Consider the following 27,225-nt stretch of genomic DNA (forward strand, 5'->3'; position numbering starts at 1 on the left):
ATGTCTATTGTTTCTACTAGTAGTGTGTTGTCTTCTTCTCTGAGAGAAACTACTAGTAATGGAGATGAGAACCAATATTTGGATAAGTATGGCTCTTATGGACCTCACCATTATGCAACAAATCAATGACAGAGTTATATTTCTTCTGAGGATCAAAGTTATGAAGATTGTGCAATTGAGTTTCGTAGAAAACTTACCCAATACTCTATTGAGGTTGGTTTTGTTTTCAAATACACTAGGAATGATTGGAAGCATTTTATTGCTGTATGCTCAAAGAAACTGTCGGAGAGGTGTCAATGGTGTGTTCATGTTGTTGTTCAATAGCCTAGTGGTTGTTTTATCATTAAAAAATTAAATAATATTCATACTTGCAGTGGACATATTCATCAAAATGAGAATAAAAGGTTTGGTCCTACTATTTTGTCCTCTTTGTTGGTTGCCAAGGTTCTTTCACATATGTTTATCAAGGCAAATGATGTTATGAGAGAAATGAAGAAGAGGTATGGTCTTGATGTTAAATACCATGCAACTTGGCATGGTAAAGAGATTGCAGATAACGAGGTTAATGGTGATGAGGCTCTCTCTTTTGGATATTTGCCTTGGTATCTTGATGAGTTTGTGTGTGCCAATGATGGATCCTTTTGTGCCCTAGAACTTCATAATGATAGTAATTGGTTTGAAAGGTTATTCATATCCTTTGGAGTTTGTGTTAAAGGATTCTAATAGTGTATACTATGGATGCAAATTTTCGCCTTCTTTTTCTTAGACGAAAATGCACCTGTAAAACAATTAACACCATAAGTCAAGGCCAAGAGCCTCATGCGCCCACGATAAATGGGGGGCTTTGGCCGAAGAACCTTTGATGCCAAAGTTAGAACTTGAGGGAAAAGTGTATAGAGAAATTTGGAGAATTTTGAAAGAGAGTTGGAATTAAGTTTTTGGAAAAATAAGGTGGTATTTATAGGGGTGTGGCCAGCCAGCCCCCTTTTGGAGAAAAGGGATCCGGCCACTTATGGCTTTTTTGGTTCTAATTGTAAGATATTATGTCAAATAATATCTTGCAATCAATTTGGTAATTAATCAATTGATCCCAATTTGAAAAGAATAATTGGGAGTTATCATGTGGGTGAGGATTTGATGAGGAGTGATGAGAGGGTTTTAAAAGAATACCATTTTGATCACCTTTGACCTCGATTGAGCCATTATTGTTCGTTGCATAGGCGTGGGAATCCCAGTGTGCCTTAAGGGTAATTTTGTCTTTTGAACCCAAAAGTTCATGTGTCGCCTTCATATTTTTCTTGATTATTTTTGGCTTTACAAATGCCCCACACCTGTAAGGCTGCTCGCAGGAAAAGGCAACAGGTGTAGAGATATTCTCTTTAGGAAACATAAGATGGTTTCCTATCTTGACATAGATTCCCTCTTTAATTGGAAATTAGATCCTTCTAGGAAAGGGAAATAAATTACTTCTAAAGACTATCTTAAGTAGATGATTAAATCAACTTCAAAGAGAGATTTATTCTACCCTACAAGAGAGAGAAAACTAAAGGATATTTGCTCCCCCTCCCCTAGCAATCTTCTACACTTGCCTATGTAAAGAACTGTCTTTCGTTGCTTTCTTTGTCTTCTCCGCACCGCACTGAGGTAAGAAAAATTTAATTTTCCTTGTTTTCTTCTTAGATAGTGCTATTGAGGGGTAACCGTCGGGGTGGTGCGGCACGTTGACTGGCAAGGGCCAAGAATTGGCTTGGCATGGGCTGAAGAGGTGTTATCGCAAGGACCACTACTTAGGCTGCTTGGCTTTGCTAAAGCCAAAGGCAGCTGTGCAGCTAGGGCTGCGAATTGAGGCGTTGGGCCATAGTGCTAGACAAGCCATATGGCTCATGTCCTTTGGGCTCTTCGACGTGGGCCATGTCGATGATTGGAATGAGGAGGTTGCGGGCTTCATGGGCTGTTAGAATGTTGGGCATGCAGGCTTTTGCCTACTGGTCTAAGAGAAAAAATGAGGGAAAAACCAGCATGGGTTGAGCTTCCCTGCTGAGTATCGTGAATGACTTAGTCATCTTCTCCAGGAAAAAGATGGGCTGCTCTCTCTCGAGAAGATGAAGAAGATCAAGGCGGATGCATTGGCTCGTTTGATTGCTGTCGTGGAGCCTATTATGAATGCAGGTGGAAAGAAGAGGTATTCTCTGCCTGCTCAAGAGATGCCGGTTGAGAAAAAACTGAAGACTTCTTCTGCTGCTCACAAAGGTTCACCGGCTAGCCCCAGGCTTGTGACTAACTTGACTTCTTCCAAGGGCAAGAAATATGAGGCTGTTAAATCCGTGCCCGTGATGCCTGCCGTTCCAAAAGTGGCTAGTTCAATTGCTGATAAGATCGCTTACGTAGAAGTTTCACCGTGACCCTTGTGCCAAAATTTATCCCAAAACGTCCATCGGTGACTAAATCCAGTTCACCTTTTGAAAGACTTGCTACTATAAAGAGTGATAAGGTGGATTCTGCTGCTAAAGTGGCACCAAAACCTACTCCCCTTGCTGCTGAGATTGATTTGCCTAATAAGAAGAAGGAGACAGCTCATGTGGGCAATTGTGAGACATCCATAAAGTCTATTTCTTGGGAAGCTGCTGAGATTTGTGCGCTTTTAAAACCATATCTACTTGAAGACATAGATGCATGTGCCAAGTTTGTTGATGATGTCAAAGGAGTTGTTTGCCCAAGTTCCTTTGCAAAGCATACAACTAATATAGAATGACTGCTCTGCTTATTACGATGTAGAAAACGACGATTCTGGTAGCTAAGTCTATGCTCATTAACCAAGAGGATACCAAGGCTACTAAGGAGATGTCAAAAACTATGGTAGCTAAAGCTTATTATTTTGCCAAGAAGATTAGAAAGTTGGAGTCTGAGCTCGTCACTTTGAAAGGGTTTAACATCTATATCCCCACTTTTCTGCAGCTTAAGACTTAGATTCTAGATCTTAAGCTTGCCGTCTCTGAGCTTCACTCCACTACTTACGCAAAGGATGAAGAGTTGATTACTACTTATAATCAAGTGATCCACTTCAAGAAGGTTGTTCATAGGCTTGAACCCCAAGTGTTGGAACTCCAATGTGCTTTGAAGATCAACAAATGTCTGAAAAAGGAAGTGGATGAGCCACAACAGGTCTGTGTTGGTCTGCTCGAGGAGAACGGGCAGCTGAAAGGTGAGAAGGCTGGGCTTAAGGCTCTGCTTGTTAAAAGTCAAGCCGATTTCTACAAGCTGGGTTATGTAGATCATTTCTTTGGTAGACCGTCTGACTTCGAGTTTGCTGGGAGAAACTTTGAAACCTTCTCTATTTCCTCAGAAGACTTGCTTGCCTTTACTTTTGAGATCTCCATTGGTGAAGTAGTTGGAGCAGTTCATGCCCAAGCTCGAGCAGCCAAGGGTAAAGCGCTGGATGATGCCGCTGCTGGGAGTTTTGCGGCTACTGAAAGTGTGGCAACCGAGTAGTCGTAGGATGTCTAAGCTACTGAAGGCAGTCTTCTAAGTACCCTTTAGGATTTTCTTTGTTTTCCTTGTTACTTTTGTTTTGCTTGAACTTCTTCGACCTTTGCTAGTCATTTATCAATTTTGCTAGAAAATTTAATAAACTTGCTTCCTTCGTTTTTCTTCATCTTCGCTTCTTTTGTTTATGCCCAACCTTTGACTTTTATACCAGCATAGGAGTGCTACTTTTCTATAAACAAACAGGCCCTCGTAGCCTATACAGTCGTAGGTATAGGTGTAGAACTTTTGCAAGGTTGTTAACAATAGGGTCGGCAGCCGAATGCCTTACTTACAGAAGCAAATGAGTCCACGTGACCACTTGGTTGTTAACCTTGGCTTTCTTCAATCCTTTGAGCTGTGTGGCCTATATCACAACATACTAAAGATTTTTGGATCATGAAATTCGCTAACATTTTGTATCAAAAGTACATGGTTGTATGGAATTTCGTAAGTAAAGGTTCGAGAGAACTCCTTGCTTTTTATGTAACCAATTATGTGGGTTGCGTAGCAAGTATCAAAACACTTTAGGAATTAGTGTAGATCTAAATGTTCATTCCGCGCTTGGCAGAGGTGAAGCTTATTGAATGCGTAGTATATCGGTAGTGGATAAAGCTTCATATATACACGCTAACTTGTTTAACCTTTCACAAAAATGTGCGGTTGTATAAGCTTAGCACGACTTATTGCTCGAAGGGCAAGCCGTAAGTAGTCTTTTGGAAACCATAGGCTACCTTAGTGTACTCGGTAGCAACTTTAGGGTTCCAGGGCAGCCATCCATAAAGCTGATAGGAGCATATTTATGCGACTTAATTGGCTTGTTCTCATGCATTTACGTTGTGTTGCTTTAGTTATTTTAGTCCTTTATGCCATTTTCGTGTGTTTCTAGGTTCATATGGCGAAGGAAGCAAAAAGGTGCAATTTGGAGCATTTTGGAGCAAAATTGGGCTTAGAATGGATAGCTTATGCTTGGAGCCAAAGTGTTGGACGAAATTGAAGCCTTGTATGCACTTTAAGACATAAAACAAAGGGCCTAGCCCAATCAAACAAAGCCTTAGAACCAGAAATTCCCATACACACACCAACACATTCCTTAGCCGTGTAAATCCATTCCACTTCATTGCACATGCATCTTCATAAATCAACACATGCATTCACTTCATCATTGCAGCCACATTTCCACCCACATCCATTTAATTCACATGCTTTCACATGCATTTTCACATGCATTCCCATTCACCACAGAAAACTCCTTTTGTGCCGTGCCTAATTCCATGCATTCCATTCATATTTCAGCCATGCACATTTAATCATTCATTTCCATCAATGCCGTGAGTTCCCATCAGATTTCCAACCTAATTCACATGCATTCCATCCTTTAATTCACCCACATGCACTCATAATCATTCACACCTTGCATTCACATGCATTTCCAACCTAATCACTCACCCACACAATCTGCAATCATTCAAACAAACACCATCATTGCCGTGAGTTCCCATCAGATTTCCATCATATTCACATGCATTCCATCCTTTAAAACATTGCACATGCACTCCTTTTAATTAATTAAGCCACATGCACTCCCATCCATTTCATCATTGCAGCCAACACATGCTTTCACATGCATTTTCAGATTGTCCCCTTGCACATGCAGCCACATATTCATTGCACATGCAATTCCAACCCACATGCATCCTTTAATCATTCAAACATGCAGCCACATTCCCTCCTAGCTGTCATGTTCCCCCCATTTCACCTATAAATAAGCATCCATTGCATTCATTCTAATTCATACACATTTCAGTCACAAAACACTTCCACATTTCAGAATGTAGACATCAAAACTCCTTTGTGCCGTGCCCTCCCTTACAATCCAAACACCATCCTTCCATTTCCACCACTCCTCTTCCATTCCTCCACCACTCCCCGAACCATTCACACCATCAAACTATCCTTAGACCTTGTGCTACAACGAAGAGGAAGATAAGAGGGCCTAAACGTTCATACAATTCAAGTTTGAGTTGTTGGAATGTTTAGGTGTTTCTTTGATTTCAATGTTTAATTTCAATACTCTTTGTTTTGTACGAATGAGGAATGGAAGAGAAGAGGGCCTAAACGTTCATACAATTCAAGTTTGAGTTGTTGGAATGTTTAGGTGTTTCTTTGATTCTCTTTGTTTTGTACCATGAGGAACTAAACCTCCCTTTGCTAGGGGGGAATTCGAAATATATGTTTATGCTTGCATTTTGATTTGATTACTTCTAATTGCGTTTCATAAGTTGTGGATTCAATTCGTTTAACCGTTTGATTGATAACTTATTTATGTATGTTTATTGAGAGTGCACACTTAATTTTCATGCATGAATTTGACGCTAGAATATAAGTGAGTTTCACCTAATAGTTACAAACTTATATTCACAAGTAGTGGAGGTTGCTTATAAACAATCGCGTTAAACGAATTCTTGGCATAAGTTTCATGCAATCATAGTAACGAATGCCCCGTCAACACTTATAATTTTCATAGAGCGTAATGATTCTTGCTTGTATCTCTATTATGCAATCATGTAGGGGACTTGTGGGGAATGTTTTGGGTTGTCGTATGCAATCATCCAATTCAATAACGTTAGGAAGATTTGAAGGTTAATTAGTGCATCACGGTTAACTTGGGGTGTTGAGAATTCATGGTTTATTGAAACGCAATTGGAAATCTTTTTATTATGCAAGTATAACATATGTGGAGATGAACCCCGTAGCTAACTTTCCATCAATTTGTTCTTTCTTTTCTTGTTTCTGTTTTCATGTTTAATTTAACTTGTTGTTCAATTATGTTAAACATGTGAAACTAATTTCTTTTTAGTTAGAGGCGATTTTGAAGCCATGGACATATGTTGGTTATGATTTGATTTACTCCAGTTATGAATTCATGAACTTTAGATGTGGTTTACTTTTCTGTTTTGATTCAGAACTTGTTTATGTATGTGGGTTGAGGGTCGACACTTAATTTGCATGCCTAAGCTTGATGCTAGGATATAAGGGAATTTCACTTAATCGTTATGAACTTATATTCATGAGTAGTAAAGATCGCTAGTCACGATTGTGTTTAGTAAACCCTAGGCTGGATTAACATGCGTATTCCATAGTTATGAATGCCTAGTCGATGTTTATGATTTCCGTTGAACTTAATGATCTTTGTTGAATGTCTCTATCATGCGTATTCCATGGTTAGGGACTTTGATTAGGAATAATTTGGTTGTAATGCGTATCCCATTCAATCCAATGAATCTAGGGAAATCTGAAAGTTAGTTTAAGCGAACCTAATTAACTTGGAGCATTGTCATTCATCGTTTGTTGAAGTCATAACTGGGAGTTAAATTATATGCTTATGTTCATGTGTGGATAAGGAACCCTCTAACTAGTTTTTCATCATTCTTTCCATCAATTTCGTTTGTACAATCTGTTTTAATTCCAAGTTTCTGTTTTAGTTTAAATTCATCCAAAACCAATCCCCCATTCATATTAAAAGTGTTAGATTAGTTAGAAATACATTTAGTTTGTGCTTATAAGTGTTTTGATTCATTTTGTTTCCCAAATTCGTCCAAAGTACTCAAGGTGCTCAAAACTGCCCAGAAAGTGTTTTTTAGGCAGTTTCGAGTGCTTTGGGTACTGTTTGAGTCTTTTGGTTTGTTTTAGTGTTTTAAAGTTTAGTTTTGCAATATTTGAGTCTAGTATAGTATTTTATTTTGTGTTTTTACGTTTTTGAGTCAAATCCAAGTGATTAACAATCCCTCCTAATCCCCGGTCCAGAACGATCCCTACTTGCACCTATACTACAATTTGACGAAAAGAGGGTTTAATTTGTGTGCGTATAAATCTCACATCAAAAGCGTATTACGTAATGTGCCTTCTTCATCTCTGAGTCCCAGTTCCTCACGGATTAGGCCAAGAGACCCAAAATCCTTCAGTTAGCTAAGCCTTAAAAAAGATTGTTGTGGCTATTTCTAGGAATCCTGACACAAGCCATCGTGCACCTAGTTACACCATGGCAGCCCGACTCATCCACATCTGGATATTTAGAGTGTAAAGTTTATCCTCCCACATTGGAGAGCAAACCCATGTGGGTATTGAGGAATTAGTTTACCCTCTCACACTGGAGAGCATGGTTGGTCCCCAGAGAGGTGTAATTCCTGCGATAAGTCCTTAAGAATGCGGCGATCTTCTTTTGAAGTGCAGGAGTGATCGGTTGTTGTAAGCATGCAGCCAAGCTAAGTTATAGATTACTTCTAAATTCTTCATTGAAAAATGAGTGAAACGAACAAGAACTTAGCTGTCGTCGGCTTGCAAGGTGGTGCCCGTCGAGCTGCTTGAGTCTTCAGGCTTTGACGTAGTAGGAGGTCACATATGGTACTTCCTCAAATTGTAGGCATTCCACTGTTTTTCGATCTCTTTGTCGTTCATGGGGGCGATGGTGTAACTACCCTTGTTATATACTCTACTGATCTTGTAAGGACTTTTCCAGATGAGATCCATCTTTTTGGAGCTTTCTCTGCGGGCAGTGATGAAGGTTTTTCTTAAGACTAGATCTCCAAGGTGGAACTGCTAGATCTTGGCCCTTTTATTGTAGCTGGAGAGGTGTTGCTGTTGGTAGACTGCGATATGAGTGATGACCTTCTCCCGTTTCTCCTCTGCCAAATCTAAGTTTGTGGCCATCTCTTTTCTATAATGCTCGATGCTTGGCAGTAAAGTGTTGATACTTGGTACGATGACATTGGGAGGAATGATTGCTTCAGAACCAAATGCCAAAAAGAAAAAAAGTTTCACCAATTGCTCGTTGTTTGGTGGTAACGATATGCCTATAGACATCCGGGAAGTTCGTCTGGCCATTTTCTCTTCTTGTCAGAGAAGGATTTCTTGAGGCAGTCGAGAATCGTCTTGCTGGATACTTCGGCCTACCCATTGCCTTGGGGATACCTCGGCATGGACATGTGTTGCTTGATGCCATATTTCTAGAAGAACTTTGCCAAATATTTGCCTACGAATTGTAGGCTGCTATTTGTCACGATGGATTGAGGATGCCAAATCGGCAACTGATGTTGTTCCATATAAAGCACTGTATATTCATCTGAGTTGTGGTTATTATGCGTTCGGCTTCTACCCACTTCTTACCATCTTAATGCATAGTAGACCAGTAGTAGCCTGCGTTAAGAGCCTTCTGTGCTAAGGATCGGCCTCCGGAGTGATTTCCACAAACGCCTTTGTGGATTGAACTTAGAACCTTAAGGTCGTCGAGAAGTGCTAGGCAGCGGAGATATGATCCAGTGTAGGATCTTCGGACGAGAATGTCATTCCACATGTAGTAGCGTGCTACCTTTATTTGGAGCTTTTTAGACTCCAATGTTTCCATAGGAAGTGTGCCATTGACCTAGTAGTCTATAATGGAATCTTGCCATTTTGGAATTGTACTAACCTATGACACCTCGGCTGCTAGCTCTGCCTCTATGCTTCGCTTGTCTAAATACTCCACCGAAATAAAGCGTTTGAGTTAATGGTTGAGGACGGAGCCTAGGCCAGCTAACACGTCCACATAGGTGTTGTCTGCCCACGGAACTTGGGTGAGGGTGTAAGTTTAAAATGCCTTAAGTTGATTTCGTACCTTCTCTAGGTATTATGTCATCCTTAGATGCTTTGTCATGTACTCCCCAATAGCTTGGCTGGTGATTAATTGGAAATCAAAATGAATTGCAAGCTTTTTCATCGCCAAGTCTTTTGCTATTTAGATACCTGTTAGTAAGCCTTCATACTCTACTTCGTTGTTAGATGCTTTGCAGCCTAGAATGATTGCCTGCTTAAGCATGAAATTGTCTGGGGTGACAAAGATCACACCTGCTTCCGAGCCTTTGTAATTAATGCGCCGTCAACATGCAAATGCCAAAAGTCTCAATTAGGTGAAACAAACTTGGCTAGGGCGTGCTCAATTGCCTTCGAGGCATCATTGGGTCGCTCTGTTGCATCGCCTAAGCTAGGCGTGAAGGTGCAGTAGGGAGCCGTGGAGTTGGGGCCTTGTTACACGAAGAAAGAGATGCCCAATTGCCAATATTGGGCCATTCTAGAGCTGAATTATGAAGCAAGGGTCGGCTGGGGCTGTGTGACGCACACCAAGAGGTGGTGCTCAACTGCCGGTACATGTTGCTCCTATGTAGAATCTTCTGGGGCGATGAGGACAAAACTTGCTTCCGAGTGTGTTTTTCTAGTGTTTGTCTACCCTTGGGGGGCCTTTTGGGTTGAGTTGCTGTATTCGTCAGAAAACTTTGCGTCCGCCGGTGTCTGCGCCTTTGTCGTCGTGCGTCTGGATTGGGTGAAATAGTGTGTCATGAGGATTACTACGTATGTCTGAAGGTATAACTTGAGCTTCCGAGTTGCAACAGCTGTCGCCAAAGTTAGTTTTCGAATTTCTGGTAGCTAGTTTCCTCATCGATGAGAGTCTTTGAATTATAGAATGTAGGTAGTCAGGCCCCCAGCTTTTCTCGTATGAGGGTAGAGCTTGTTGTTGCATTAGATGCCGTTAAACATATGAATAGATCCTTCGCTGCTTCCGGTTTAGTTACTAGAGAGGTGATCTCAGGTACTTCTTCAAGTCCTTGAATGTTTTCTCACACTCGTCGTCCCGTTCGTCCAATCAGACCTTGAGTCTTTTTCAGAGTAGTGGGGGACTTCATATTCAAGATTACTCAGACTTGCCTTGAATGTGCATCGACGAGCCTCGTCCCAAAGTGTATGCTTCTCTACCAGAGTGAAAGAGTCTACTAAAGTTAGATCTTCTTTCATGATCAATTCTCTGAACAGTGAATGGTTTGCTGGGAGTCATTTCTAGAAGGCTACACTAGCTATTAAGTTGTTGCATCCGACTATCTTTGCCTTCTCTGATTTGAACCTTTTTCACATAGTCGCGAATCAACTCATTTAGGTTATTTTTGACATTGAACAAGTGGTCGGACTTCTTCTTGATCGAGCGATAGGATGAATATTCTTTGGTGAAAACCAAAGAAAGTTCGTTGAAACTTCGAATAGATTGTTACGACAGGGTGTGGAACCAATCTTGTGCCCCGCTTTGTAAAGTGGTGGCCAATATTTTGCACATGAAAGGGTCGTTTTTCCGATAAAGGATCATTGCTCTACAGTAGTGCTTTAGGTGCCTCTCCGGGTCTCCATTTCTTTTGAATGATGTGAAATGTAACATGCTGAATTTGTGTGAAGGCTCTGCCTACTCGATCTCATCCATGAAGGATGACTTGCTTATGTTGGTTATGTCCCGTCGTAGTTGATAGGAGCATATTCATGCGACTTAAATGGCTTGTTCTCGTGCATTTACGTTATGTTTCTTTAGTTATTTTAGTACTTTAAGCTATTTTCGTGTGTTTGTAGGTCCAAAGGGCTAAAGGAGCAAAAAGATGCATTTTGGAGACTTTTGGAGCACTTTTGGGCTAAGGACGGATAGCTTATGCTTGAAGCCAAAGTGTTGGACGAAATTGAAGACCTAATTGGAGCCAAAGTGTTGGAACCTTGTTCTCTTTAGTTTTAGGACATTTAAACCTTTCCTAATCCCAATCATGCCATGCATAACACACATCCATTCTAACACATTGTCATTGCACATGCATTTCCTTCATTAGTTAACCCACATGCACTTATCACTTATCATCACCACATATCATATCACTTAATCACTTATCACTTATCATCACCACTTAACCACTTATCATATAATAACCACATATCATATCACTTATCACTTATCACTTAACATATCATCCACCTACTTCACCTACAACATCCACCTACTTCACCTACAACATCCACTTCACCTACAACATCCACCTACTTCACCTACAAATGACATAGCCATATGTTCCCTCCACTACTCCTATAAATACCCTTGCATTCATTCATTCATGGAGATCTCATTCACAACACAACACCCCTCAAACACTTCCATTCTTTCCCTAGCCGTGAGCTTCCCATCCATTCCCTTATAATCCAAACACCACTCCTCATCCATTTCCATAATCCCCCAAACCTCACCTTAGACCTTGTGCTACAACAACGAGGAAGATAAGAGGGCCTAAACGTTCATACAATTCAAGTGTGAGTTGTTGGAATGTTTAGGTGTTTCTTTGATTTCAAAGTTTAAATTTAATTCTCTTTGTTTTGTACGTATGAGGAATGGAAGAGAAGAGTGCCTAAACGTTCATACAATTCAAGTTTGAGTTGTTGGAATGTTTAGGTGTTTCTTTGATTTCAAAGTTATGAGGAACTAAACCCCCTTTAGCTAGGGGGTGATTCAAAATACATGTTTATGCTTGCATTATGAATTGATTACTTTTGGTTGGAATTTAATAAGTTGTGGATTCAATTTGTTTAACCGTTTGATTGATAACTTATTTATGAATGTTTATTTAGAATGCGCGCTTAATTTTCATGCATAAATATGACGCTAGAATATAAGTGAATTTCACCTAATCGTAATGAACTTATATTCACAAGTAGTGGAGGTTGCTTATAAACAATCGCGTTAAACGAATTCTTGGCATAAGTTTCATGCGTATTCCATAGTAACGAATGCCTCGTCAACACTTATAGTTTTCATGATGCTTAATGATTCTTGCTTGTTTCTCTATTATGCAATTCATGTAGGGAACTTGTGAGGAATGCTTTGGGTTGTCGTATGCAATCATCCAATTCATTAACTTAAGGAAAACTTGACGGTTAATTTAAGCGGACCTAATTAACCCGGGGTGTTGAGAATTCATGGTTTATTGAAATGCAATTGGAAATCATTTTATTATGCAAGTGTAACATGTATGGAGATGAACCCCTTAGCTAGCCATACCATCCATTCATTTCCGTCAATTTCATATTTACAATTTGTTTTCTTTACAATCTATCCATTTTAGTTTAAATTCGTCCAAAATCAATCCCCCCATATTTCGTTTAAGTCTTAGTCTTAATCTTTCTTATTTTTAGTTTTGAATTCTTCGAGTTTAGTATAGCATTTTAGTTTGTGTTTTTAAAAGCATTTTGAGTCTTTTGATTTGTTTTAATGTTTTAAAGTTTAGTTTTACATTCTTTGAGTCTAGTTTAGTGTTTTATATTATGTTTTTACGTTTTTAAGTCAAATCCAAGTGATTAACAATCCCTCCTAATCCCCGGTCCAGAACGATCCCTACTTGCACCTATACTACAATTGATAAAAAGAGGGTTTAATTTGTGTGCGTATAATTATCGCATCAGTAGTGTCTCGTTAATGACCTCATTGCATTGGAAATGGCACAATCGCTCGGTTATGAGCCTTTCTACTTCTTCCCGAATTTGCCTTTGTTGGGGGTAGCGGAGTTCTCGGCTGCCCCCAATCGTGACCTACTGGTCTAGGCTATTCTTTCATGTGTTTAGCTCGTCTATGTTGCAGCTGCGGTGCAAGTGGTACGTTCCTACCAGGCAAGCAAGTTCTTCGCAAGCTGCCGGTTAAACTTGAGCCGGATTGAGTGACTGCTTCTCTCCGTCTGTCGTGCTGCCTACTCTGATGTGAGGTGGAGAATGCTCCTTGCGGGCCTATTCGCGAATGAACACTTCACCTAGAAGGTTGCTCATGTTGATTGTCAAAATTTGGTCCTAATCGAGAGTCCACGCTCATTCGCAAGCTAAGATGAAAGTATATGTTATCTCGGGGACCCAATCAAGAGTGTACACTACCGGAACACTCGGTTCGTGGTTAGTCAAGATGTTGCTTGCCAAGACCCTGCTGGAGAGGTTTATTGTCTACCTTTATCCTACTCCGGGACACCGTGTTAGGGGCACGTTGCATATCGATGCGCTACAAAAGCTGAATCACCAAGGTTGTCTGCTGCGCGAGGGCGTTCGTCAATGACCTAAAAATTAACTTGTCACACAAATTAAACCCTAATGTTGACAATTGTAGTATATATGTAAGTAGGGATCATTCTAGACCGGGGATTAACTAGGGATGCTAATCAACACAAATAAGACTTAAAAACACTAAATTAGACTCTATAGACTCAAAACTGACTCAAAACACTCAAAACAACAACAAACAATCAAAAAGACTCAATTCTAGACATAACAAGTGATTTTGACGAAAATAAGACTTAACTTAACTCAAAAGACTAAAAGAAAACATATTTTGACTCAAATAACAAGACTCAATGAAAGGGGGATTGTTTTTTACGAATTTAAAACTTAAAATAGAAACTTTGCATAAAACACTTTACAAAAACGAATTTGGTGAATTGAAAAGGGTGAAAGGCCAGTTACAGGGTCCTTCTCCACACATGACATATGCATATAAACCAATTTACAGTTATTATTCCTTTAGACTACGAATGACAATGCCCCAAATTAACCGTGAAAAGCACAAATTAACTTTCAGATTTTCCCTAAGTCATTGAATTGGATGGGATACGCACCGCAACCAAATTATCCTTATCAAGTTCCCTAACTATGAAAAGCATGATAGAAAGACATATCAAAGGTCATTAAGTTCTTTGAAAACCATAAGCATTGACGAGGCATTCGTAACTATGAAAAGCATGATACTCATACCAAGGATTTACTTAACAAAATCATGACTAGTGACTACCACTACTTCTGAATATAAGTCCATAACGATTAGGTAAAACTCCCTTATACTCTAGCATCAAATTCATGCATGCAAATTAAGTGTCAATCCTCAATCAACTTACATAAACAATTTTTGATAACTCAGATAAGCAAATCACATTCAAGACTCAAGAAATAATAACTGGATGTAATCAATTCATGTAAAATGTATAATCATGGCTTCGAATTCACCTCCAACTATAAAGAAATTAGTTCCTCATGTTCATCATAATTGAAAACCAAATTAAAATAAACATTGAACTAAAACTGGTATAGAAAGAACCCAGAAACACTCCACACTCTAAAGTATGCTTGTGGCTCCCTTTGGATGGTGGTAGATTGCACGGCACTCTTCTTCTCATTCCTTCCTTGATGCGACACTAGGGTGATTTAGGTGTATGTGGTGTGAATTATGGTGTTAAATGGCTGAATGAATGAATGAGTGAATGGATGGATCCCTGCGGCATAAGCTTAAATATATATATGTATTAGGCCCGGCTGAAAACCCTCAGAATTAGATCTAGGGTTTGGTAGAAATTAGGTGGGAAAAGGACTAAGGTGCATCAAAATCTGAAGGGGAAAGGATTGCTCAATCCCCTAAGGAAAAGGATTGCAGGTTCTAAAGCTTCTAGAAGAGGGAGAGGCACCACCTTTTTAGGGATTCTATAAAAGGTGGTGCGGCATGTATTTAGGGATAGATAGGGTGTTCTAGAACCATATATCTAGGTGTTCTAATGTGAAATTAAGTCCTCTTTGCAGCTGGAATTAAGGTGAAACAAGATTAGGTTAGGATATGGTTTGGATAAGATAAGGTTGTTTGGATAATGTTCCATGTTTCTTGCTCTTTCCTTATCTTCTTTGTCTTAAACTTGTTTCTCCAGATTTGTAGCATGTTCCTAGCCTCTTTTGACTTCAAATTCGTCCATCCACCTTGCTCCATATGCAAGCTATCCATTCCATGCCCAAAATTGCTCCAAATAGCTCCAAAATGCACTTTCTTGCCTCTTTTTCCATTAGGACCTACAAACACACGAAAATAGCTTAAAACACTATAATAAATGGAAACTAACTATGTAAATGCAAGAAAACAAGCTAATTCAGTCGCATAAATATGCTCCTATCAAATTCCCCCACACTTAGCTTTTGCTAGTCCCGAGCAAAACAAAACAAACAACACATAACCTAAACCTTCCAACAATTGCCTCAGGGATTTCCAATGAAACATGACCTGTTAAAAAATCACTACTCCCACATATTTTAGCCATCCCTACCCTCGAGCATATACTTAATCTCAGTTACCACTCACTAGCTCGCATTTAATCAATTAAAACAACATTTTGAATGTAGTAACATGCCTTAGAGGATTCCCTCAATTCCTCACTAGATATACTCTTTATTTTCACACAGATTTTCTGACGACACTCCCTACAGTAGGTATATGTGAGAAGATTGATGTAAACATGTAGACTAATACTCACATATGTATAATCAAAGAAGGCGATTTCTGGAATTATTAACATGTATATGATCTCATGAATGGAATGCGACTACTTAGAAGCGAGAACCAAGATACCATATGCTCATACCAATTTGAAACTCCACATATTGAAACACATAACAATCAAGATAGAAGTCTAAGGGTTGTAACGGGACTAAGGTATTGGCTAACAAAGAAAGGTTAGGCTAAACAAAAGTTCTTAAAGCAATAGTAAGCAAAGCAATGAAATAAACACTTCGAATTCACTTTTGAATGTAGAAATCAACTTTAAATGCCCATGGGAGATTCACGCATCAAATAGGGCCAGATTCAAACTTTTGGACCCTTTCGTCAACAACCAATACTTGTGAGTTCATTCTCACTTATTTTCAACTCTTTTTCTTTCTTTTCTTCAACTTTTTCTTCTTTTTTCTTTCTTTTTCACGTTCCTTTTTTTTTTTTTTTTTTCACACTACACGTACAATCTCATAGAATCCCAACAAAACACCTTCCCCCACACTTGTTTTTCTGCAAATTGTAGATCAAAAGGAATTCCCTCTAAGTCATGCTTCACTATCCTTTAAGAACAAGGGTATGGATAGTCCTATTCTAGGCTAGGTAAGGATAATGTGGCTAACATAGAAAATAGGCTAACTAAGGCTCAAAGGGGTTAAACCTACAATACATATGCAAAGGGACAAGGCTTTTTGGCTCTGGTTCAACAACTTCATCTTATTGCATGTTACGCACTCAATTTTATGCTTTGAATGAGACGAGCATGAGTTCTAGTATTTGGAATTATAGTGATGAAACGCATTCTAAGTAGCAGCCAAACAAAGAAATAATAAGATCATGCAATGACTTTAGAAAACAAGAATTCAGAGATTAATAACTCTCCAAATAAAGTTTAGGCTCAAGTCTCTCAGGGTTGTAGCGTTAGTTTGAGTTCCTTCCTTCAAGCATGTTACAAAAACTGATTTTTTTTTTTCTTTTGTGATTATATGTGAATTCGTAAACGACAACTACAACTAAGCATAAACCTAAGAGCATATCAAACTTCCATCCATGTTTGTAACTTTCTTTAACAGTCATGCAATTAAAAACCAAATCCTCATCATTGTGTTGGAAGGTATCCTAAGACACAAACAAACATAAAAACAAAAATGACTCTTTTTGGGTTTTTTAAACACTCTTTTTCGATTTTTTTTCTTTCAAATTTTCGGATTTTCTGTTTAAGACACATTAAAACACTTCAAAACACACTAAAAACACTTAAAAACAATGAGTAACAACATTAGAAGTGATAGGTGATAAAATCCCACGAAAATCATGCAAAAACAACTTGTTTACCCCTCCCCCCCCCAACAGTTAAACCAAACATTGTCCTCAATGTTTCAAACATAGATGCACAAACAAACAAACAAACAAACAAACAACACAACACAACTAACAAACATGACAATTATGGCAAAGTAAAAGCAATAAAGAGTAGGGTTTAGGAGCACAAATCTGGTTGTGGAGCCGGAGATTCCTAGGTTTTCTTTATTTGCATGGGTTGCCTCCCAAGAAGCACTTGCTTTAACGTCTTCTAGCCGGACGATACCTCCTTTTAAGCTTCATTGGAGCCCATGGCCTAGAGGGGTATATCCTCCACGACATGCTCCTCAAAGTGCTCATAGTATGGCTTCAAACGATGTCCATTCACTTTGAAATCGTTTCCGGTCTTTAAACTTTGAATTTGGACTCTACCATAAGGAAATACATTAGTAACAACAAACGGGCCCATCCATTTAGAACGTAACTTACCTGGAAACAATAGAAGTTGAGAATTGAAAAGTAACACTTTCTGCCCTATAGAGAACGTCTTGCTACGAATCATCTTGTCATGGAAAACTTTTGTTTTCTCTTTGTAAATGCGAGCATTCTCATAAGCCTCATTCCTTATCTCCTTAAGCTCATTCAATTGAAGCTTCCTATGAATTCCAACGGCATCTATGTCCATATTAAATGTTTTGACTGGCCAATGTGTTTTGTGCTCCAATTCAACGGGAAGATGGCATGGTTTCCCATAGATGAGCCGAAATGGGGACATCCCAATTGGTGTTTTGTAGGCCGTACGATACGCCCACAATGTATCATTCAAACGGAAGCTCCAATCTTTTCAGTTTGGCCTAACGATCTTCTCCAAAATCTGTTTGATTTCCCAATTAGAAACTTCAGCTTGCCCACTTGTTTGAGGATGATAAGGTGTTGCCACCTTATGCGTGATGTTATACTTCTTGAGCAGCGCCTCAATGGTTCGATTGCAAAAATGGGAACCCCCATCACTTATAAGAACTTTTGGCATTCCAAATCTTGCAAATATGTTAGTTTTCACAAAATCTACAACCACTTTGGAATCATTAGTATGGGTGGCTTTTGCTTCCACCCATTTCGAAACATAATCAACCGCAAGTAAAATATAAACAAAACCATGAGATGAAGGAAAATGACCTATAAAATCAATACCCCAAACATCAAAAATTTCGACAACAAAGATGGGATTTTGCGGCATTTGGTCCTTTGCACCTATATTGCCCATTCTTTGACAACTATCATAAGTCACACAAAAAGTTCTAGCATCCTTAAATATAGTAGGCCAATAAAATCCACATTCTAAAACATTATGTGTTATTCTTTGAGTGCCAAAATGACCCCCACATGCATAAGTGTGACAGAAAGTTAAAATTGAATTAAACTCCGATTCATGCACACACCTACGTAGAATCTGATGAAGGTAATATTTCCACAAATATGGGTCATCCCACACATAAAAACGAGCCTCTTTCTTAAGTTTATCATGTTGGTGCTTATTTAGAGTGCTTGGAACTTGTTTAGTGACCAAATAGTTAACTAAATCGGCATACCATGGCACACTTACCTCGATGGACAACAGCTGCTCATCTAGGAATGTCTCTGGGATAGGCACAGCATCCCCTTCATGCACCATACGGCTCAAGTGGTCAGCCACCACGTTTTCACTTCCTTTCTTGTCCCAGATTTTGATATCGAACTCTTGGAGAAGAAGCATCCAACGAATAAGCCTTGGTTTGGCCTCCTTCTTCATAAATAAGTACTTCAACGCTGCATGATCAGAGTAGATTATAACTTTAGTACCAAGTAAATAAGAACGAAACTTATCTAAAGCAAAAACAACAGCAAGAAGTTCTTTTTCCGTTGTGGAGTAGTTCAATTGAGCATCATTCAAAGTCCGGGATGCATAACAGATGACATGTGGCTGTTTGTTCTTCCTTTGGCCTAAAATAGCTCCTAATGCATAATCTGAGGCATCACACATAAGTTCAAAAGGAAGACTCCAATCTGGTGGAACTATGATGAGGGCCAAAGTAAGCATCTCCTTGAAGTGTTTAAAGGCCTTCTCACATGCTTCATCGAACACAAATGGCACATCCTTTTGGAGAAGTCGGCATAGGGGGTTGTAAATCTTTGAAAAATCCTTGATGAAACGCCTATAGAATTCTGCATGTCTAAGAAAAGAATGAACCTCTCTCACCGAAATGGGAGAGGGCAAGTAGCATACAAGATCTATTTTCGATTGATCAACCTTAATTTCCTTGGCAGAAACTATATGACCTAAAACTATGCCTTGTTTTACCATGAAATAACATTTTTCCCAATTTAAAACAAGGTTAGTTTCAATGCATCGTTTCAAGATTAAAGTGAGATTATGTAAACAATCATCAAACGAATCAACAAAAACACTAAAATCATCCATGAAAACTTCAATAATCTTTTCAACAAAATCTGAAAAGATACTTACCATGCATCTTTGAAAGGTGGTTGGTGCATTACATAAACCAAATGGCATTCGACGATAAGCAAAAGTACCAAATGGACAAGTAAAAGTAGCCTTTTCTTGATCATCTGGAGCTATAACAATTTGATTATATCCCGAATAACCATCAAGAAAACAATAAAAAGAATGACCGGCTAACCTTTCAAGCATTTGATCAATGAACAGCAAAGGGAAGTGATCCTTCCTTGTGGTGGCGTTGAGCTTCCTATAATCAATGCAAACTCTCCAACCTTTTTGGATATGGGTTGGCACAAGCTCATTCTCGGCATTCTTCTCCATTGTAACTCCTGATTTCTTTGGAATAACTTGAACCGGCAAAACCCAATGGTTATTCAAGATAGGATAAATCACTCCACAATCAAGAAGCTTGATAATTTCCTTCTTCACAACTTCCATCATTGGAGGGTTGAGTCAGTGTTGAGCCTCTCGATTTGGTTTAGCCCCTTCCTCTAAAAGTATGCGATGCATGCAAGTTGTAAGGCTAATACCCCTAATGTTGACCAAGGTCCATCCTATCGCTGTTTTGTGCTCTTTCAACACCCGAATTAGTTTTTCTTCCTCTAATGCCGTGAGTGTTGAAGAGACTATGACTGGCAACATTTCTTTGTCTCCCAAATAGACGTACTTCAAATGACTTGGTAATGGTTTAAGTTCAAGAATCGGGGCCTGAATCACTGAAGGTAACAACTTATTAGTAGAAACGGGAATTGAAATTGGGATTGGAGACTTACTAGGATGTTGTGGCAATGCCCCTAGGGCAGCCACCATCTTGCCAATTTCATCATTAAGCACGGATAAATTGGGTTCTAGGCCCAATCCCTTAGCAATTGTTGTTTCAAGGGGATCTTTGTCCAACGAATCTAGAAAATCCTGCACCAACAAATTGAACACATCAATAGAAAAACAAGAATGATCATCTTTAGGATATTTAATAGCTTCAGAAATATTAAAATCAATAATCTCGCCATCAAATTTCATCGTTAAAGTCCTTTTAAATATATCGATCTTGGTGCGGGCTGTTTTCATGAATGGTTTCCCAAGAAGGATCGGCAATGGGTAGAATGGGCTGAATTTTCCATGTCAAGCACGTAAAAATCCACTGGAAAGATCAAATTGTTAACCTGCACCAAACCATCTTCCAAAACTCCTTTCGAATATGCATTAAAACGATCGGCCAATTGAATAATCACACCATCATTTTTAAGCTCTCCTAAGTCCATAGATGCATAAATTGAGTAATGCATGACATTAATTGAAGCTCCTAAGTCTAACATAGCATGCTCAAACTTAGTATTGCCAATAACACAAGGAATTGTAAAACTACCCGGATCTTTGCATTTAGGTGGTAATTTCCTTTGTAACATTGCAGAAACATTCTCACTTACCTGGACCACTTCCTTGTTCGAAATCCTCTTCCTTGTTGTGCAAAGCTCTTTCAAGAATTTGGCAGACTTAGGAACTTGCTTAATTGCATCAAGGAGCGGGATATTGACTTGAACTTTCCTAAAAGTTTCCAGAATGTCTTTCTCATTCTTTTCTTTCTTTGATTGCCTAAACCTACTAGGAAAGGGCGCATTTAGTGGAATAGAACTAGAAGAATTCGAATTTGGATTTACCTTGGTGGTTTGGGACGGTTTTGAGGCCTTAGGGGGCTGCGGCAAGGATTGGTCTTCCCTTACCATGGCCCTTGCTTCCTGTTCTTCTTCTTGCAGCAGCTTTTCATCCTCATGAAGGCCTTGTTTGGATGGTTTTGGGTGATTTCCAAGCTCCTTGCCACTTCTTAACGTAATGGCCTTGGCGGTTTCAAAGCCTCCCTTTGGATTCACAACTGTTGAACTAGGAAGTTTGCCTTGTTCTCGAAACTGCCCAAGGAACTCTAAGATCTGCCCTATTTGCTTCTTCATGTCACTCATCTCCTTGTCTTGGTTTGTTATTCTATTATTTTGATTTTGTAATCCCTGTGATACCAAAGTTAGTAATTGAATAGCTTGATCATTATCAAATAGCGAACCTGAGTTTGGTTGAGCAGTTTGTGATTGAGGTTGAGATTGTACGAATGGCCTTTGATATATCCTAGGGGGTGGATGTCAAAATCCTCCTTGTTGTTGAGGTTATTGAGGCTCTCTCCACTTGAAATTTAGGTGATCTCTCCATCCCGGATTGTATGTATTTGAGTATGGATCATTCCTTTGCTGATTTTGGTCTTGATAACCTATGGCATTGGCATTTTCCCATCCTCCATTCTCTATCAATTAAGGACATTGATCATTGAGGTGCCCTTGCATAAAGCACACGCCACACTTGGTGTAATTCTTTGCACTTTGCATTCTTCATCAACTTGAGATACAAGCATAGTGAGGTTAGCTACTTGAGATTGAATTTCAGCTATTGAACTTACCTCATGGACTTGCTGCCGTGGGATGTCTCTTTGTCCAACACCTTCATATTGTTTTGCATTCAAGGCTCGGTTTTCAATTAAGATCTTAGCAGCCACCGGTGTTTTGTCAATCAAAACACCCCATGCCGAGGCATCTAGCATTTGTCTCTTAATTGGAAGGTGTCCCTCATAGAAACATTAAATTAAAAGCTCTTCCTTCATTTGATGTTGAGGGCATGATGCAACTAGAGTCTTGAAACACTCATAATACGCTGGAAAGGATTCTCATTGGCTTTGTTAAATGCCACTAATTCTCTTCCTCAAGAGAATGACTCTCGAAGTTGGGAAAAACTTCTCTAAGAATGCTCGCTTCATGCTTTCCCAAGAAGTGACGGTTCCAGGTGCCAATTCGTATAGCCAATCTTTAGCCTTTTCCAAAAGAGAGAATGGAAAGGCCTTCATTTTTAGAATGTTCCCATCGACATTAATGGGTGTCATGCTCGAGCATACCACTTCAAACTCCTTAAGATGCTTGTTTGGATCTTCCATGGACAGCCCATGGTATTTAGGAATATGCTGCAGCAAGCTTGACTTCAATTTGAACTCATCGGTCTTGCCTTGAGTTGCCTTAGGATATTGAATGCATAAGGGCACGGCACTGTCTAATCCCGAGGCTGAAAGTTCCTTGATTGTTCGATTATCCGCAGCCATGGCTTGTTCTTCCTCTTCCACTTCTTCTTCTTCAAATTCGACTTCAGAACTAGGTGGACTAGGTTCTGGATTCTTCCTCTTCCTTCTCAAAGTTCGTTCAAAATCGTCATCAAACTCCAATATATGCTCACGAACAGGTTGAGAACTACGAGTCATAAACTAGTACCTAAAACAAAGCAAACAAAGCAAAATAAAATCAGAAAACAAAACAAAACAGAAACAGACACAAAAGAAAAACACACGGCACTCACTAGGGGAAGATTAGCAATTTTGCTAATACCCCGGCAATGCCGCCAAAATTTGATGTGAAAATTAACTTGACACACAAATTAAACCCTAATGTTGACAATTGTAGTATATATATAAGTAGGGATTGTTCTAGACCCGGGATTAACTAGGGATGCTAATCAATACAAATAAGACTTTAAAACACTAAATTAGACTCTATAGACTCAAAACTAACTCAAAACACTCAAAACAGCAACAAACAATAAAAAAAAAACTAAATTCTAGACCTAACAAGTGATTTTGATGAAAACAAAACTTAACTTGACTCAAAAGACTAAATGAAAACAAATTTTCACTCAAATAACAAGAGTCAATGAAAGGGTGATTGTTTTTGACGAATTTAAAGCTTAAAATAGAAACTTTGCATAAAACACTTTACAAAAACAAATTTGGTGAATTGAAAAAGATGAAAGGCTAGTTAGAGGGTCCTTCTCCACATATGACATATGCATATAAACCAATTTCCAGTTATTATTCCTTTAGACTATGAATGACAATGCCCTAAGCTAACCGTGAAAAGCACAAATTAACTTTCAGATTTTCCTTAACTCATTGAATTAGATGGGATACGCACCGCAACCAAATTATCTATATCAAGTTCCTTAACTATGAAAAGCATGATAGAAAGACATATCAAAGGTCATCAAGTTCTTTGAAAACCATAAGCATTAACGAGGCATTCATAACTATGAAAAGCATGATATTTATACCAAGGATTTACTTAACACAATCATGACTAGTGACTTCCACTACTTATGAATATAAGTTCATAAAGATTAGGTGAAACTCCTTATACTCTAGCATCAAATTCATGCATGCAAATTAAGTGTCGACCCTCAATCAACATACATAAACAAGTTTTGATAACTCAAATAAGCAAATCACATTCAAGACTCAAGAAACAATAACTGGATGTAATCAATTCATATAAAACGTACAATCATGGCTTCGAATTCACCTCCAACTATAAAGAAATTAGTTCCTCATTTTCATCATAATTGAAAACCCCCAGAAACACTCCACACTCTACAGTAGGCTTGCGGCTCCCTTTGGATGGTGGTAGATTACACGACACTCTTCTTCCCATTCCTTCCTTGATGCGGCACTAGGGTGATTTAGGTGTATGTGGTGTAAATTATGGTGTGAGATGGCTGAATGAATGAATAAATGAGTGAATGAATGAGTGAATGGATGGATCCCCCCCTACGACACAAGCTTAAATATATATATACACATATATGTATTAGGCACGGCTGAAAACCCTCAGAATTAAGTCTAGGGTTTGGTAGAAATCAGGTGAGAAAAGGACTAGGGTGCACCAAAATCTGAAGGGAAAAGGGTTACTCAATCCCCTAAGGAAAATGATTGCAGGTTCTAAAGCTTCTAAAAGAGGGAGAGGCACCACCTTTCTAGGGATTCTAGAAAGGGTAGTGCGGCATGTATTTAGGGACAAATAGGGTGTTCTAGAACCATATATCTAGGTGTTCTAATGTGAAATAAAGTCCTCTTTGCAGCTGGAATTAAGGTGGAACAAGATTAGGTTAGGATATGGTTTGGATAAGATAAGGTTGCTTGGATAATGTTTCATGTTTCTTGCTCTTTCCTTATCTTCTTTGTCTTAAACTTGTTTCTCCATATTTGTAGCATGTTCCTAGCCTCTTTTGACTTCAAATTCGTCCATCCACCTTGCTCCATATGCAAGCTATCCATTCCATGCCCAAAACTGTTCCAAATTGCTCCAAAATGCACTTTCTTGTCTCTTTTGCCATTAGGACCTACAAACACACGAAAATAGCTTAAAACACTATAATAAATGGAAACTAACTATGTAAATGCAAGAAAATAAGCTAACTAAGTCGCATAAATATGCTCCTATCAGTCAACTTCATGACTTGTCGAGACAAGTATTGTTCTCCATTTGGGTTGGAAGAGCTCGGACGGAATGCGTCTCCTTGAGTAGTGGAAGTGTGGTAGACCTAGGGCTTAAGATTTGATCTAGGAAATGTCAAATCCGTAGAGAAATGGGGTGAAAATGTCCTCAGTTCAATCGTCGACGCAAAAATTTGGAGCCAAGACGGTTGAACCGGTCTTGGGAGGCCACAGGAGTGGGCTGCGGCACACGTGGGCTAGGCCTGAGTTCAGCTAGGGAGCGCATTTGGCTCACGCTGGGTCGCGGCTCAGGCTAGCTCACCTTGGGCTTGGGCTCGTGTAGGTTGGAATGGCACGGCTTGGGTTTGCGAGCCTTGGCCCGTTGTCTTGCCACCGTGGGTTTGGGCTTTGCCGTGGTGGCTATCGTGGTAGCTGCTACGGTGGCGCCCCGTCGTGGTGGTGCCGCTCCACTTGTCGTTACATTGAGCCTTATGGATCGCCATGTCCCAATTCTTAAAAGTTGGAATTTTCATCCATCGTGGTTTCCGAGTTTCTAGTCATTGTACTTTTCTTTTACATTTTATCAAAGAATTTTTATAAATAAAAATTCCAAGAATAAGAACGTATGAAAAATCTACAAATGAACAAGAAAACGAAAAACCTTTGCGAGAGTCTTCTACAAGCATGTGACTCAAGCTCTCAATGAAAGCACCAATTTGTGGATGCAAATTTCCACCTTCTTCTTCTTGGACAAAAATGCACCTGCAAAACAATTAATGCCTTAGGTCAAGGCCAAAAGCCTCACGTACCCACGATGATATTTTTTTGTTGGGGGGGGGAGTTTTGGCCAAAGAACCTCCGATGGCAAAGTTAGAATTTGAGGGAAAAGTGTTTAGAGAAATTTGAAGAATTTTGCAAGAGAGTTGGAACTAGGTTTTTGGAGAAATGAGGTGGTATTTATAGGGGTGTGGCTGGTCCCCTTTTAGAGAAAATGGATTCGGCCACTTATGGTGTTTTCTGGCCCTAATTGCAAGATATTATGTCAAATAATATCTTGCAATCAATTTGGTAATTAACCAATTAATCCAATTTGAAAAGAATAATTGGGAGTTACCTTGTCGGTGAGGATTTGATGAGGAGTGATGAGAAGGTTTTAAAAGAATACCATTTTGATCACCTTTGACCTTGATTGAGTCATTATTATCTGTTGCATACGCGTGGGAATCCTGGTGTGCCCTAAGGGTAATTTTGTCTTTTTAACCTAAAAGTCCACGTGTCGCCTCCATATTTTTCTTGATTATTTTGGCTCGACATATATCAATGTTGTTCCTTGATGGTATGTTTTTGAAGGGAAGATATACCAGTACTGTTCTTAGTTGTTGTACTAAAAATGCAAATAATGATAAGTTTTTTTAATTGTTATAAATTAAAGATTTGTGATTTTTTTTTTTTAATTTCAACATTTATTTATGTTTGGAGAATCAAGTTATTCTTTTTGTGTTGATTTTTTTATTAAAGTGCAACATCAGTTTATTAATGTGCAGCATCTGTTATTAATGTGCAATGGATTAGGAACCAGTTAATGGATTATGAATCAATTTATGTGTGGGGGTGGGGTTGGAGGGGGGAACTCCCTCCCCCCATATACGTTTAAAAATTTCATCTTTTTTTATTAGCATTTATGCAACATCAGTTTTACAACAACTATAAAGGACTTAGTTCATTCTTTGTCTATAGATTTGTTATTAAAGTGTAGCATGAGTTTATTAATGTGCAGCATTAGTTATGTTCATCTGTAGAACCTACTTTGTGAAATAATTATTAATTTTTTTTTTATACAAAGGTTTTTCTTGTGTGTTATAGTATTGTTGACATAGAAAATGAAGACAATTGGACGTGGTTTGTTGAACATTTGGCTCGGATATTAAATTACCAAAGAAGGAAGATCACGTTCATTACCGACCGATATCATGGGCTTTTGAATGCTATTCGGAAGTACTTCCCTACTGCCTCTCATGGTTTATGCATTGTACATTTGAGGGAAAATTTAGAGAGGCGATGTGCAGGTAATAAGTTTTTGAATGATCAGTTGTGTGAGTATTTCAAAAATTGTGTATATGAATGTAGTGTTGAAGATTTTGATAGGAATATTGAGGAAATGAGAAGTGTTGGCAGAGATATTTTTATTCATTTTTAGATGATCTTCCTAAAGATCATTATTATATTAACATTTTTGGGGAAATCGGTGGGGCGAAATTAGTAATGCAATTACAAAATCATTTAACACAATGATTTCTTAAGAGCGTCGCATGCCTATTCTTGATTTGATTGAATCAATTAGGGGAAGGTTGATGGCCATGATGTCCGACAGAGGCATGTTTCAGAAAAGTGGTTTTCTTTGTTATGTCCGAAAAAAAAAAAAGAGAAAAAAAGATGATCATAGAGGTTTTGTTC

At 38.9% G+C, this 27,225-nt stretch overlaps 1 protein-coding gene across 1 annotated transcript; it reads left to right on the plus strand.

Annotated features, from left to right (window-relative positions):
* On the plus strand, window positions 1–26,968 carry LOC148691264 (uncharacterized). The gene is given in 6 exon segments (XM_088683971.1): window positions 1–86; window positions 159–290; window positions 375–733; window positions 26,090–26,107; window positions 26,316–26,349; window positions 26,635–26,968. Coding segments are annotated over 6 exon segments (963 nt in total).
* The last annotated feature ends 257 nt before the right edge of the window (window positions 26,969–27,225 follow it).

This window comes from Pyrus communis, chromosome 14 (genome assembly GCF_041283825.1).
Source record: "Pyrus communis isolate YQ-2024b chromosome 14, ASM4128382v1, whole genome shotgun sequence".
Lineage (NCBI taxonomy): Eukaryota > Viridiplantae > Streptophyta > Magnoliopsida > Rosales > Rosaceae > Pyrus > Pyrus communis.